Here is a 14602-nt window from a genome sequence, read left to right as displayed (position 1 = left end):
AGCACTCACCCCTACACTCCTTTCCGTACAGTGCCGTGCGCGCCGCCATGTTGCGCCGCAGCCCTGCGCGCCGCCATGCTGCCGTACAGTTCTGACGCTATTTCCGTTTCCGCCGGAAGCCAGTTCGGTCTCTTTCTCTCCCCGCGCTGGCGGCTGCTGTAGGTGGCCGGACGGGAGCGGGCAGTGCCCTCCGTTGAATCCGCCGCCATCCTCCCGTCCTACCGCCGCCATGACGGAACAGATGACACTGCGGGGCACCCTGAAGGGCCACAATGGCTGGGTGACCCAGATCGCCACCACGCCGCAGTTCCCGGACATGATTCTTTCCGCCTCGCGCGGTGAGGGCCGCACTCGACCGGAGGGGGGGGCGGGGCGGAATCAGGACAAGACCATCGGCGGGGCCTGAGGGTCGGGGGAGACCATTGGTCTGATTGAGGAAAGGAGCAGGGAGAGACTGTAGGTTGTTGGGGGGGGGGGGGAATAGAGAGGAGAAGGGGCAAGGGGAGACCGTGAGCCCGAAGGGGAGGGGGGCAGGGAAGGTTGTGAGGGTTGAGAGGAAAGAGACACCGAGATCTGGGGGGGGGCAGGGATACCATGAGCCTGCAAGGGAAGACTGGCAGCCAAGTGGAGAGCCTACAGGCCTAGGGATGGGGGACAGGCTGGAGCCCCCACCGTTAGGGCAGCCCAGCCTAGGGATGGGGTGTAGCAGGGCAGAGGTGCTGAGGAGGAGGAGGGGAAACAAAGCAGGGCCCTGTTTTTTGTGAGAGGCGGGAGGGGGCAAAGGAGCAGAGACTTGGTCACCCCATTTTCTTTGGCAGCCCCCCCCCCCTTCCCATAGGTGAGGAGGGATTGGGGGTGGGCAGAGGGATGACCCCCACCTTACCTCTCTGCCTCCCCCCCCAGACAAAACCATCATCATGTGGAAGCTGACCCGTGACGAGACCAACTACGGCATCCCGCAGCGAGCTCTGCGCGGTCACTCACACTTTGTCAGCGACGTGGTCATCTCGTCTGATGGGCAGTTTGCTCTCTCGGGCTCCTGGGACGGCACTCTGCGGCTCTGGGACCTCACCACGTGAGCCATGGGGACGAGGGTGTTTTGGGCGGGGGGGGAGGGCTGTAGCTTGCATCCCTGCTTTGTTTTGATGCTGGGAGAGGGTATGGGGTCACCAGTGCACCTTGAAACAGATGATTTATGCTTGGGCTGGAAGATAAATTCCAGCAGTGGGGGGAGTTTTCTGCGGTCAGTGCCACGATTTGGCACGGAGGTGGGAATTGGGGTGTTCTGTTGCTCTTCCTTGGCTCCCTCTCTCAATGATTAGACCTGACAAAGTCTGCTGATCCTCCACGATCTGAAGACATGTCCTGCAATTATGATGGGAGAGAAGCATCAGTGAGGCTCAAGCTCTTCTTTTGGCGTCATTTTGGGCTGAACTGGTACAACCAGGAGAAGAGGGTCAGGATTTGCAGAGCCAGGCGTGCATGCGGGATAAACTCATCCCGATTCCCCCAGTCCTTCCAAAGTTCTTCTTTTGAAGGAAAAAGGGAACCATCGCTCCTTACCCTTCATAGACCACTCTGTGTTTCTTTTTCCTTCAGAAATTTGAATTTTCCCCCTTCTTGGCAGAACACATGCATGAGATCTCCCGTTATCTCTGTCTTCCCGCAGTGGCACCACCACCCGTCGCTTCGTGGGCCACACCAAGGACGTCCTGAGCGTGGCCTTCTCCTCTGACAACCGCCAGATCGTTTCAGGCTCCAGGGACAAGACCATCAAGCTCTGGAACACCTTGGGTGTCTGCAAGTACACAGTGCAGGTGAGCCAGGGAAGGTTTCCGTGTCAAGAGACAAGACCTCCGTGGACTTTTTAGGTGCACTCCCACTGCTTTTGATCAGGAATCCAGGTCTCCCAGTCCTGTCCTGATGATTAGAAGTGAGGTGTTCCCTGCTGACCTCTCTCTGGGGGGTTCTGAGGACAAGTCCTGCAATTATGAGGGACGGAGGACGAGGCGGTGGGATGTCTGGGAAAGCTTTGGAGTGCCGGGATGCGGCAGGTCTGATCTTGCAGTGCCCCGTGGACGGGGCGGGGAAGACTCGGCCGCGTTTCCTTGCTGTGAACCCAGTGTCATTGTTCTTCCCCAGGACGAGAGTCACTCGGAGTGGGTGTCGTGTGTGCGTTTCTCCCCGAACAGCAGCAACCCCATCATCGTCTCCTGCGGCTGGGACAAGCTGGTGAAGGTGAGCTGGGATCACCGGTGGCAGGGGAGGATCGGAGCAGCCAAAGTGCTCCAGGGATGGTTTTCCCCCCACCCAATATCTCCAGGATTGGGGTGCAGTAGCAGTGTTTAACCCCCTTTTCTTCTGCACATCCCCCCCCCCCCCCCCTGTTTTTCCCCACCCAGGTTTGGAATTTGGCTAACTGCAAGCTGAAGACTAACCACATCGGGCACACGGGTTACTTGAACACGGTGACTGTCTCCCCTGACGGCTCCCTCTGTGCCTCCGGTGGCAAGGTATGTGTCACGGGGGAAGGCTGACACCCCGAGACAAGATCTCTGCCTCCTGCCAGCAGTTCTGGCTCATTTCTGTGTCTCCCACCTTGAGAATCATGGAATGGTTTGGGTTGGAAGGGACCTTAAAGATCATCTAGTTCCAACCCCCCTGCTGCGGGCAGGGACACCCACCACTAGACCACCTTGGGCTCCACATTGTGGTCATGGCTCGAGTGGGGTGGCAACAGCCCAAAGATCTGGCCTGACTTGGTGGCCCTAGTAGCAGATGTCAAGCAAGGAAGGAAGATCATGGCAAAGATGCTTGCTTAGCTCCAGGGACCTTCTTTAGCTCTTTTTTCTTTGAATTTTCCTGCTGCGTCCTTTAGTTTTTCTGTATCCACGCTGGCTCGTGGCAGAAGTGGTCCAGCTGAACTGTGGTTGGGGTGGAAAGAGGCTTTTTTTGGGGCGGGTGATGAGTGTTGGGGTTTGCTCTGACTCCTGCTGCTCTGCAGGACGGCCAGGCCATGCTGTGGGACCTGAATGAAGGCAAACACCTCTACACCCTGGATGGAGGAGACATCATCAACGCCCTGTGCTTCAGCCCCAACCGCTACTGGCTGTGTGCTGCCACCGGCCCCAGCATCAAGATCTGGGTACGTCACTGCTCCGTCCCCACCTGGGCAGGGCTTCCTCCAGAAGATTCGCTTTCCTCAGCTTTTGGGTTGTGCCAGGTTTGGAGTCACCTTCACAGTCGAGATCCTTGGATCACAGATCTTAGAGGAGGAACTCTTCTGGATGAGTGTCCCCACCCCGGTGGGGGGGGGTTAGGGTGCACGTGGCCTCGTCCACTGGCCCGGGGAGGTAACGGTGGCTGTGGGACAGAGCTACCACGCCATGATGAAACACTTCCATGCCATCCGACTGCATCTCTCTGCGGAAATCCAGAGGCTGTTTCTGAGCGACCCTCTGCTCCCTCACGGTGTTCGAGAGTTGGGTGGGATTCAGCCGTGGGACTCTCCCTGCGGGACCCCTCATTCCTCTACTTTCTTCTTTCTCCTGCAGGACCTGGAAGGCAAAATCATTGTGGACGAGCTGAAGCAGGAGGTGATCAGCACCAGCAGCAAAGCTGAACCACCCCAGTGCACTTCCCTGGCCTGGTCCGCAGATGGGCAGGTAAAAACCATCCCCCTTGTCCCTGTCCTGGCATCCCAGCCCCGGGGAACGAGGATTTTGGGGGCCTTCCTGCCATCCAACCCTTCCCATGACCCTAATCTCGTTTCTCTCCGTAGACCCTCTTTGCCGGCTACACAGATAACCTCGTCCGGGTGTGGCAAGTCACCATTGGAACCAGATGAGGAGGTGGTAGCAAGAAACCGTAAATTTTGTGTACAAAAATAAAAAAATATCAATAAAAGAGTGCTCTATCAAGCTCCTGGCCACCATTGGGTCATCCCACAACCTGGAGCTTTGTGGAAGATCTGGGGTTGGAGCTTTACTCCGTCCAGATGCAGGTGCCAGATCAGGAACCTTAAGGGAGAAGCAAAAACCTGACATTCCTGTCGGGGAGGGCTTTATCTCCACAAAAAGTTGTCGTCCCCCCCCTCCCACCTTCAAGGTTGGGGATGTGGTGGTGGGACAGGGCTTGGGGATGAGCAGCAGAACTTGGAGAGCGACAGGAGACAATCGTCTCATGGGTTCAACCCTGTGATGTAGAAAAATGAGAGCAGAGGGGAATAATTTCATGATCACAGGGAGCATGGTAGGACTTGGAAGATGGTCTCTGGCCAGCAAGGGACTCGTGTTTCTTCTTCCATGCGTGGTGTTGCTGCGAGACCTGCAGACCTGGGAAAACAAACACAATTCCCAAGAAAACAGATAAAATTAAGCAGAAGCAGCAGTTACAAAAGCAAGGCCTTGGCTTTTTTGGAGCAGCTGTTAACAAAGGAGAGGTTTCAACATGGAACTTCTCAACCCAGTAGCCTCCAGGCCCTGAGCCTGTGTGCAAACAGCCATTTTTCTGCAGATTTAGGACATTTTTTGGCTCTTTCCTGGCTGTCAGACCCACAAGCCACCCGTGTCACTGAGCTGGAAGGGACTCTGGTCCCTCGGTGACGCCAGCTCGGCCATTGGGTGCTGCCCATGACAGGCTCTTTGGGCAGGTAAGAGCAAGTCAGCTGCTTCCGGAAGGGATACAGACATCTGGCTCTGGGCCTGACCTAATCCAATTAGGAGGGATTAGGTCAGGATTTAATGAGGCAAGACTTAAAGTGCATCAGCTTACCAGGACAATTCAGTAACAGCAAGGCCAGGGGACCTGGACCTTGATGCTGTGCGCAATTTAAGCCAGACTCATTTAGAAACTGCTCCCGGATCTTTCAAGCCTCCACCAGGATCTCAATAAGCCAGAGACTCAGGTTTACAACCTTATTCTTTATTATTATTATTATTTCTTGACATTTCATAAAACTAAATCTCCATTTAATTCTTATTTTAGCCAAAAATATTTTGAACTAGCTCTGTAACGCCAACAGGAAAAAAAATACCAATCCACCAACAAAAAAAAAAAAGAATAAAACACAACTGGTGCAGTCAGAGTCTCTCGAGTGGGACAGGATTCAGCTGGAAACTCAACAACAGCCAAGAAAAAAAAATGGAGGGGCAGGGGGAGAGAAAATAAATATCCCCAACTCTGAGAGCTCTCAAGCTGCAAGGGGAAAACGGGAGGCCGGTTCCTACCCCCACGGCTGGGACGTGCCGACTCTGGAGGAGAAAACCAGCTCTTTGCACCCTCCTCGGCCCCGAATAAAGTGCCAGGCCCACAAGAAATGGTTACGAAGGGAATTGGGGGGGTTAGGACATCTGAGATCCCCTCCCCAACAAAAAAAAAAAAAAGTGACACAGAAAGCAAGGAACAGGAGAAGATCGCAGGTTAAAATGGGTTCGACTCTGGGTCCAAACACCAGCTGGGGGCTGAAGACGCTCAGAAGGCAAATCCCAACAAACCCAGACACCTTGGCGCAACTGGGACATGAAAGCCACTGAATTTGGGAAGATGGTGGAGTTTCAAGAAGCTCCTTGATGCACAGACACACACACCCCCCCCCCCCCCCCCCGCTGCTTCCTCCAGGAGCTCAAGCTCTGCATCCAGAGAGAGCCAAGACGCTCCTCAAACCTCAACCGTGGGCACAACACGGGCAGAAAATGCACTGGAAAACTTTAGGCTGGAAGATCGGGAAGAGGGAAAGAGGAGCAGCGAAGTGAAAACGCCTCTGAGGCAGATCCTGCCCTCTTCCAAACCAGCTTTGGATCGGCAGTACGACGGCGGCGAGATCCCGGGAAGGAGCTGGCAGGAGGGACGGGAGGTCGAGGAAAGAGGCCTTGTGAGCAAGCAAGTGCAAGACGACAAGTGCAGCGTTGGATCCCAAAACGGAATCCCGAGGGATTCAAGGGGGGAGGAGGGGGAAGAGTGTGGCCATGTGCAAAGCTGGATCCCAGGGTGAGGCCGGATCCAGCGTGGGTAGAGGCAGCCAGCAGGGAGGGCGAGGGACAGCTGGTCAGGCGCAGATTTTGATGCGGGTGCCCTTGGCCAAGATGCGAAAGAAGGGGAAGATGCGCTCGTGGAAGGAGGCGTTGAAGGTGTGGATGTGGGTCATGCTCTCGGCATTGTAGAAGCAGAGTTGGCCCCGCTCGTAGTCCAGGTAGACACCGAAGCGCCGGGGCCGTTCGCTGGGCGACAGCGCCGTCTGCTCCGTGGCCGTCAATGCTTGGTACTTCTTCCCGTTGGTGCCCACACACCAAATTTCCCGTTTTTGGTGAGGACCCACTGTTTTCTCTTTACGACGAGCTGTTTCGCGGGCTGCGCCCACCGCCCAACCTCGTCGGCCTCCCACTTCCACCTCCCAGTAGTGACGACCGGTGGTGAAGCCCTGGGAACCCAGCACGCAATAATCCGAATCGAAACGTTTTGGGTTGTCCGGCAGATCCTGGCGGCGTTCGCCCAGCTTGACGCTGCGTCGGTCCAGGGAGAGGCTCAAGCGGGGGTGGGCTGTGTCGGGGTCGAGGGTGACATCAGCTGGAAGGGAGATGGGAATGTTAGGGGGTCATCGGTCACATCTGTCTCCCTGCAGATCCCAATCCCAAGATTTTTTCCCCCTCCTCTTAGTTTCCAACTCCAAATCCTCACCTGCTGCAGCACCAGTGGCTACTGTGACCGATAGCCCCCACTGGGGGTCTGTGCTGGTTTTGGCTGGGATAGAGTTAAACCTCTTGAAAGAAATTTGGGGGTTTAAACTCCTTTAACCCCCATAAATTTTCTTTCAACTCCCTAATTTCTTTCAATTCCTTTAACCCTCCAAATTCTCTTTCAACCCTGGGACGGATCCCATCCCAGCCCCGCACAGAACCATCAGCGACTCTGGATCCAGCTCTGCTTTTTGGGACAGGAAGAGCAGACAGCCGTGTCAGGGGAGAATCCAGACCGAAGGACAGAGCAAGGCGCAGAGAGGAAGAAGATACTGGCATTGAGGGGACCGGCAGAAAAAGGGGATGGAAATCTGGGAGGGCAGAGGGGGAACCCCAACACTGCTGGGGATACACAAGAGATCCCAGCCTGGGGAGGGTCCGTTCCCGAGGAACTCACGGAGAAGCTGCGTCATCCCCTAGGGCAGAGGAACCAGGTCTCGCTCACCTTGAGGGACTTTACTGAAGACTTTCTCCATCTTCCTCATCACCACATCCTGCAGAAAGTAGTTGCGATATTTTTTCCCCACGTCCACCGGCACCATCTCGGGCTCCTGGAATTTGATGTTCTCGCATCTGCCAGGAAGGGGGAAGTGAAAAAAAACATAAAAAAAATGGGGATTCAGCATGCTCGGGGGGGACTAAAGGCACAACAGGAGAAACGAGATGCCCTGCACACAGCCAAAAACCCCAGAGCGGGGCAGAGATCAGCCAAACCGGTTACGCTGGTACAGCTGGCGGTCCCACCCTGTCTTGGCCGCAGGAGGCGGCCAAATCTCAGGCAGGGATGGAGCCGCATCCACCCAGCACCGGGGAGAGCTGGGCCATGCTCTGACACAGCCCCGTTACCTGCTGGTGAGCAGCTGGGGGCTGATTTAGATCCCCAAAAATCCCATTTATACCCCTCCAGGCCATCAGCCAGGAGTTCCCACCATCATGTTTGTTTTGACGCCGGCCATAACCAAACCTTCCCTCGCGTTACCCAACCCCAGCCTGAAAAAGCACCCACCGCACAGGGTTTAAAACAAAAACTCGTGTTTCACATACACACACAAAAAAAGCTATTTACATTGAGAAGATGCCAACGGAAAGTCACTGACCTGATAAAAGTGCCTTTGATGTCCTGCAAAAAGAGGAGGCAGTGGGGAGAAAGAGGAAAAAAAGGTTAGGGAGGACTGAGGCCCATGTCACCGTGGCTCACGCTAAATCCTCTTACCAGCCACAGCTCAGCACCCCAATAGGCAGGATGAGTCCCCCTCCCACAGTCAGGCAATGGGAATATCCCACCAAGAGACACCTGCCATGGATTCACCCCTAAGTAGAGGCTTTTCCCCTCTAATACAGGCACCCCAGCAAAGCCCAAATCTCTTGGGGCATCCTGTTTTTCCCCTCTGATCCCCCAGACGTTGTGGGGTCCCTGACAGGAGGGATGGGGAAGGATCTAGCCCACCAGGCAAGGGCTTCTCCCATGAAGACTCTTTCTGAAGCAAGGTCCAGTCCCCTCTTGGCAGCTCTGCTTAATTCTACTGCTAATGTTATCTCCTCACCATAAAGCGGGGCTAGAGTTCCTACAGCTCCGGCACTGAGCAAGGGTTCATGGTCCAGAGATCGACTACATGAATCATCTGAGTTTAAAGCACTTTGGGAAAGGTTCAAAAAACATCTGGGAGAGGCTCTGCCCTCCTCCTGGGATCCCCAAGCATGATTTTCCCCTCTTCCCATCCCAGGGACAGGAAAAAAAAAAAAAAAATAAAGACCTTGAGCAGTTGCAGCCCATCCTGTTTGCTCTTGTCCTCCGCCTCGGCGATGAGCCGGCTGAGGGCTGCGCTCTGCTCTTCCAGCTGGCTGATGTTGCTGCTCTGACGGGCCAACAGGCTCTCGTAGCGTTCCTCCAGCTGATGTAAGAGCAGGACCTGCTCTCCGATGAGGAACTGGTGCAGCACCTCAAAATCCGACTCGAATTCCTTGATCTCCAGCTTCATCTTGTCCTGCAGAGCGGGAAGGAGGGAGGAAAGGCAGCCTTAGCTCAAGTGGCAGACCCAAAGGACTCTCCTCTCTTCTCTCTCCCAGGCTACCAATTCCCACGACACATTCAGGCACAAAACCCCCTTAATTAAGCTCTAATTCAGCAGGGAGACAGCTTCCAGCCCTTGTGATCCCAACGATTGCAGCAAAGGGACTGCAACGCCTCCGTGAGAGCTCAAATCCGCAAGGCGGAGAGGGAAAAGCTTCCCTGCTCATCCCCCTCACCAGACTTTGGGCCAAGACACGCTCCCAGCGCTGGCATTTCAGCATCCTCCTTAGCTCAGGGCTGATTATTTTTTGGCAGGGTGAAAGGTGGAAGACAGAGAAATGGGAAATGAATGAAAGGAATCACATGCAGGCTCACCCACCGTGCCAGGAGCAGCCAGCTCTTACCCTCAGCTCTGTGATTTTCTCCTCCTCGTTGGATTTCTGCTTCAGGACCACATCCAGCTTCTTCTTCAGCGGCTCCAGGTGGCTCTGCAGTTTGTTCTGAGAGAAAGAAACACATCTCAGACATCCCTCCTTCTGTCCCTAACTCTGTGGCAGGGCTGAAAACAAAACCTCCTGCCCAGATTTCAGACCACTTCCCTTCCACTTTCCGTAAGTGCTCGTTCTGGGAGCTGCTTTTAATTAGAAAGTCAAAAATCCTGCCCCACTCAGATCGGGGAACATCCACAGACGCTGGATCTGTGGTCACCAAGCGCAGACTGTTTGATGTGTGGCTCGAGCCATCGTCAATGCATCCTGCTAGATTGGTGTCGAGACCCAGAGAGGGATCTGTGCTTCTAAACTCAGCACAAACCTAGGGCAGACTTAGCCCATCCATTCAGGCTGTGCCTTGCGGTAGCAGCGTGGTCCTAGATCAGCTTAAGCCAAAACCAAACCCACTATCTACTCAATCAGGTGTGATTCCCTGCACTAAATAAGCTTTGGCATTTCCCAAAAAAAAAAAAAAAAAAACCAACCCAAAACCCAACCCCTTCTGCCTTGCTGCCCTTCCAGGACACTCCCTCTGCCCTTTAAAATTATTTTTCTCTGCTTCCTCAAGTATTTGCAGCATTTTTTCCCACCGCAAAGAAAAGGGGAAAATGGACTGAGCAGACCCAAGAGCAAACAGCGCTGATGGCCACATTCCGACAACCTGCCATGAAACAGCCCGACGCAGGGACAGGACACCCCGTCATCGTCTTTCCCTTCTCTCCAAACCTTCTCCCAGCTACCAACCCCCCCAAAAATCTTAAGGGGCTCAAAGAGTGCCAACTCCAATGGGAGTTGCCAACATATCAGCCACGGCCGGAGCTCCAGAGAGCTTCCGGTGAGGGAGGACGAGGTGAGAAGCAACCACGTGTGACAGCAACTCCTCCAAGATGCCTTTGGATATTAAAGAAACCAAAAAACCTGCTCCTTTCTTCCAGAAGACCCCAAAAAGCCAGACATGATCTCAAAGCCGCAAGAGATGGGGTAAGCAGCAGCCTGCAGGGTTCATTGACCATCGCCCCCTGTCCTCCTGCTGCGCTTCATTTCAGGGTCCCCGGTTGCATCCGAGTGGGAAGCAACAGCTTTGAGACAGGAAAGCGGCCCTGTTAAAGCCCCTGACGAAGGGTCTCTGCCGCTGGGGAGTCGGGGTCAGGCTCTGAAGACCCTCAGGTGGGTATCACCTGGGCTCAGGTGAGGTGCAGACCCACCGCAGCCCGGAGGGGTTTCACCCAAAACCAGCCCGCTGGGACCAGTTGAGCTCACCCGCTTCTCGGCGGGACAATTTCTCCCCAATCCAGTCAGCTGTGCCTTTGTTACCGTCACCGCCTGGTCCCCAAACCTCCCTCCCTGTGGTTAACCAGACCCTCCCCATCCAAACCAACCCAGCCACAGCTTCGTGGCTTCCCGGCCTCCTGCACCCCAACCCACGCAGCCCATTTGTGTCGTGTCCTCCCCCCTCCTCTCACCAAACCAGCCTGGCGAGACCCACCCGTACACCGCCTCCAACCCAACGCCGTCTGCCTGCCGCCAGCACGACCCAGCCTGTGCCGTCGGCTCCTGCTGGCTCCGACAGCTCTGTTTCCCCCCCAAAAAAACCCCAAACCACCCCATTATCCCGACGTCGAAATCTTCGTACCTTATAATCCTGCACAACCTCCTCGAGAGGGACGACGCTGTGATGCTTGTGGCTCCGTGACTCCCTGCACACCACACAGATGGCTTGTTCGTCCACCTCGCAGAAGAGCTTGAGGGGTTCCTGGTGCTTCTCACACAGATTTGGTGGCCCCTGACCTCCCACCGCTACCAGGACCCCCGGGACTCCCACAGTGGCTCCCGAAACCGAGGGACCAGCGGCGGGCGGCGCAAGGCGCTGGGGGTGCGGGTGCAGCTGGCGGATGATTTGCACCATGTTGGCCAGCTGAAGGTTGGGTCGGAAATTCCTCTGGAAAAAGGTTTTTCGGCATTGTGGGCAGGTGAAGGTCTGGAGGCGTCGAGGCCGCGTGGCCAGGACAGGGGGAGGAGGTGTCTGCACCTCTTCTTCCTCTTCTTCCACCTCCTCCTCTTCCTCCACGTCTTCCTCCATCACATCCTCATCATAGTCCTCGTCCCCAAAGTAAAGCTCTCCCCTGACCCCACTGTCCCACATGTCCTCCTCCACGGGATCTTCCCAGAGATCGGCATCGTCCTCTTCCTCGCTCCACATGTCTTCTTCCTCCTCCTCTGCACCACCCTCCTCCTCCTCCTCCTCCTGCTCTACGTCCAGCTCATCCTCATCCAGCTCATCCTCCTCATCCTCCAGATCCTCCTCCAGCACGTCACCCATCCCCACCTCTCCGCTGCCGACCGCCGTGGCCCCTGGGCCCACCTCGTACTCAGCCTCACCGCCCCACAGCTGCGAGATGCAGACGCGGCAGAAATTGTGCCCGCAACCGATGGAAACGGGGTCCACGAAATAGTCCAAGCAGATGGCACAAATGGCTTCCTCCTGCAGCGTCTCCACTGGATTCAGCCGCCCGCTGGAGCCCCCCGAAGGGACCCCATCTCCTAAAACTGCTGTGGCCGCCATGGGGAGGGAAGGCCCAGAGATTCTCCTCTTCCTCACAGGGTCCTGTTGACCCCCTGGTGTTCCCTACGCTGGGGTGGGCACCAGCTCGAACCCGGAAGGGTGGCCGGTCCCCACCCAGGTGCCACCGAGCCCTTGGGGTGTCGCTTCCTCTTTCAGCCTCTCTCCTTTCCCCCCCTCCAGGGCCGGGCGCTGCTCTACCCTTCGCTATTGCTTTGCTTCAGCAACCCCCGTCCCCCAAAACCGGGGACTGGCCCCGTTCCGCCCCCCCCCCCAACCGGGCCTGGCCTTGCTCGCCACCCCACAGCACCCCGAAGGCTCACCGGGCCCCGGTGGAGGCCTCACTGCTCCCCCAAGCAACCCCCCCCACACACAGCGGGGCCGGGCTCTAGGCCTCACCGCTCCCCACAGCGATCCCCGGCGCCGGGCCTGACCCCAGCCTCAGCCCAGCCAGGCCCGGAGGTGCCGCCCTCGCTGGGCCGCTGCCCTGTCACTGCCCCGCCGCTCGCCGACCCCAGCCCGGTCCCGGGGAAGACGCTCTATCCGCCCTCCCGCCCCCGCTGCTCTCTATGGTGGGAGCTCCCCCAACGGACGGGAAACGCCACAACGCTTCCGCTTTCCGGCCTCCCGCTATAAACCCCGCCCCTTTACCGGCACCTGACCGGAAGTGGCGCGCTAGGAGCCGGCGGCGCGTTGCTAAGTAACCGAGTGGGCGGAAGCCCGTTGCCCCCGTCGCCCGCGTTGCCGCGGGAACCGAGGCGCCCCGTTGTCCGTGAGTCAGCGCGGAGGGAGGCGGCGACAGAGGTCACCGCGACCCCGCAGTTTCTGTGGTCTCCACCGCTTCCGCCGCCCGGCAGCGGGCTTGTCTACCCCCCCACCTCGTTGTACTCGGAGGTCCAGGGGGTGGCAACGAACTGGCGCTGGAGGGGCGGGGTCTCCGTGGGAGGGGCCTCCGTGAGGGGGCTCTGTGGGAGGGGCCTTCGTGGGAGGGGGCGTGCCTGCCTGGGGCGTCACCTGCGGGGCGGGGGGGCGCTACCCCCGCAGCCCGGCTAGCTCAGTCGGTAGAGCATGAGACTCTTAATCTCAGGGTCGTGGGTTCGAGCCCCACGTTGGGCGCCCTTACGTTGTTTTTTTTACCCCCTTCTTCTATCTCTTTTTACTGTCCCATCGGACTCTTCCTCCGCTAGAGCCACGGAGCCTCCGGTGAGCCTCCGGTCCCCGGTGCCCGCTGCATCGGAGGGGGCTGCACAGCCGTAGGCCCCGCGGGGCCAGTACATAAGACAGCGTTTCTGTAGTGTAGTGGTTATCACGTTCGCCTCACACGCGAAAGGTCCCCGGTTCGAAACCGGGCAGAAACACGCTGATTTCCTTTTCTCCGCCTTTTTTTTCCCCTTTCTTCACCTTCACACAAGCACTTTTAGCTCTTACAAACGCCTTGACTCCCACACACCCTGCAGCAGGGCTGGTCAATGGCTGCTGGGTAACACGCGGCTATTCCCCGCTTCCCTCCCCGGGAACCGGCTGTTCCCCGGGACCGTGTGGGCTCCCGGGACCGTTAATTACCACGATCGCTCCGGAATCCTGCACCGCTCCCGGGGGCCGTAGGGCTGGTTGTGGCCGGGGGAAGTTAGTTCGAGGAGCCCGGCTAGCTCAGTCGGTAGAGCATGAGACTCTTAATCTCAGGGTCGTGGGTTCGAGCCCCACGTTGGGCGCTTAAGCTTTTCTCCCTTGCCGTGGGGCAGAAAGCTACATTTCTTTCCCCAAAACTCACTCGTGAAAGCGGCTGAGCCCCAACTCTTCGTGTTTTTATTAAAAGCAAAGGGTTAGATTTTGCAGAAGGAAACGAAAGATCTGGAACCAGTGATGAGCATCACAGCCCCTTTTCCTTTATATAAATGTTAATCACAGGCCTCCTTTTCCCCTCATTTCCCCTTTATATAAGTTTTCCAAGCCCCGTTTGCATCACACAGGGAATTGGGACCCCATCACAGCCCATTTCTCATTCTCTTTTTGAAGCAGCAAGGACTGCAACGCAAATTCCCCTCACTGCCACTTTTTTTTCTCTACATTCATTTCCTTGTTTTTATTTGTCTTTTTTTTTTTTTTTTTCCCTTCATCTTCCCCTCTGTTTTCTGGAGGGAGATTTAACTCAATTTAGAGAAGTCCTAAGGCAGAAGAGCTCATGTTGACGTGCAAAGCCAATGCTTGAGGAAAACAAGAGCTGCAGCATCATAGTAGCTACACAGATAATACAAAAAACTGCTATTTTAGAGAGACCCAAAGAGCTTGAACTGAGGCCAAATTGTTACCACGCCTGTGAACAATGGAAAAGGACATTTTATGTTATTTTAGCCTTCATGAAAAGGGCTTGCTGTGATCTTATAGCTAACTCACCTGTAGGTACTGATCGGTACCATGTATAATAACCACGGGTACCGCAGTGGGGGTCAAAATTATGGGTGGAGTGGAGAAAAAAAAAGATCAGCATCTTCACGGCTGAATTAGAGGTTTTCCAATCATCTTGAATTGCTGGCAATGAGCCATGAGGTCAGAGAGGTGGCCCAGGTGATGTCAGAAGTGGTGGAGGATGGCGGGAAAGCTACTGGAAAAAGAGGGCAGAAAAGGAGGAAGGAGGGAGATAGCGGTGAATTTAGACTGGTCAGCCTAGCTTCATTTCCTGCAATGTACTGGAAAAAATAGCTAAGCCATTTATCACCTAAAAAATAACCGACGTGGCTTTGCGGTACATTGAGTTCCTTCCCTTGCGGGGAGGAGAAAAATGAAGGTTTTAAAACTGGATGGACCA

General features: G+C 56.0%; 2 protein-coding genes and 3 non-coding genes across 5 annotated transcripts; 4 read left to right on the top strand and 1 right to left on the bottom strand.

Moving 5' to 3' along the window:
• Window positions 1-76: 76 nt before the first annotated feature.
• RACK1 (receptor for activated C kinase 1) lies at window positions 77-3918 on the top strand. The gene is made up of 8 exons (XM_054807579.1): window positions 77-338; window positions 904-1075; window positions 1670-1817; window positions 2143-2238; window positions 2403-2513; window positions 3005-3145; window positions 3555-3665; window positions 3782-3918. The coding sequence occupies exons 1-8, from the start codon at window positions 230-232 to the stop codon at window positions 3845-3847; spliced, it is 954 nt and encodes a 317-aa protein (XP_054663554.1). The 5' UTR covers window positions 77-229; the 3' UTR covers window positions 3848-3918.
• A 989-nt stretch (window positions 3919-4907) lies between these two features.
• Window positions 4908-12530, bottom strand: LOC129198303 (E3 ubiquitin-protein ligase TRIM41-like). Its single transcript, XM_054807483.1, has 6 exons — window positions 10870-12530; window positions 9150-9245; window positions 8489-8719; window positions 7832-7854; window positions 7180-7307; window positions 4908-6564 (listed from the first exon to the last, which is right to left on the bottom strand). The coding sequence occupies exons 1-6, from the start codon at window positions 11797-11799 to the stop codon at window positions 6047-6049; spliced, it is 1926 nt and encodes a 641-aa protein (XP_054663458.1). The 5' UTR covers window positions 11800-12530; the 3' UTR covers window positions 4908-6046.
• A 309-nt stretch (window positions 12531-12839) lies between these two features.
• On the top strand, window positions 12840-12912 carry TRNAK-CUU (transfer RNA lysine (anticodon CUU)). Its single transcript has one exon. It is a non-coding gene; the product is annotated as a tRNA-Lys (tRNA).
• Window positions 12913-13081: 169 nt separating this feature from the next.
• On the top strand, window positions 13082-13154 carry TRNAV-CAC (transfer RNA valine (anticodon CAC)). The gene has a single exon. It is a non-coding gene; the product is annotated as a tRNA-Val (tRNA).
• A 281-nt stretch (window positions 13155-13435) lies between these two features.
• Window positions 13436-13508, top strand: TRNAK-CUU (transfer RNA lysine (anticodon CUU)). The gene has a single exon. It is a non-coding gene; the product is annotated as a tRNA-Lys (tRNA).
• The last annotated feature ends 1094 nt before the right edge of the window (window positions 13509-14602 follow it).

This window comes from Grus americana, chromosome 32, assembly GCF_028858705.1.
Source record: "Grus americana isolate bGruAme1 chromosome 32, bGruAme1.mat, whole genome shotgun sequence".
Taxonomy (NCBI): domain Eukaryota; kingdom Metazoa; phylum Chordata; class Aves; order Gruiformes; family Gruidae; genus Grus; species Grus americana.
The sequence above is the reverse complement of the archived record's forward strand: the minus strand, read 5'-3'. Positions and strand labels throughout refer to the sequence as shown.

Coding starts and splice junctions, on each gene's coding strand:
- RACK1 (XM_054807579.1), top strand. CDS start 230: ATGACGGAACAGATGACACTGCGGGGCACCCTGAAGGGCCACAATGGC. Junction 339..903: donor GATTCTTTCCGCCTCGCGCG/GTGAGGGCCGCA, acceptor CTCCCCCCCCAG/ACAAAACCATCATCATGTGG. Junction 1,076..1,669: donor CGGCTCTGGGACCTCACCAC/GTGAGCCATGGG, acceptor GTCTTCCCGCAG/TGGCACCACCACCCGTCGCT.
- LOC129198303 (XM_054807483.1), bottom strand. CDS start 11,799: ATGGCGGCCACAGCAGTTTTAGGAGATGGGGTCCCTTCGGGGGGCTCC. Junction 7,855..8,488: donor ATGGGCTGCAACTGCTCAAG/GTCTTTATTTTT, acceptor CTCTTTTTGCAG/GACATCAAAGGCACTTTTAT. Junction 6,565..7,179: donor CTTCAGTAAAGTCCCTCAAG/GTGAGCGAGACC, acceptor TCTCCCTTCCAG/CTGATGTCACCCTCGACCCC.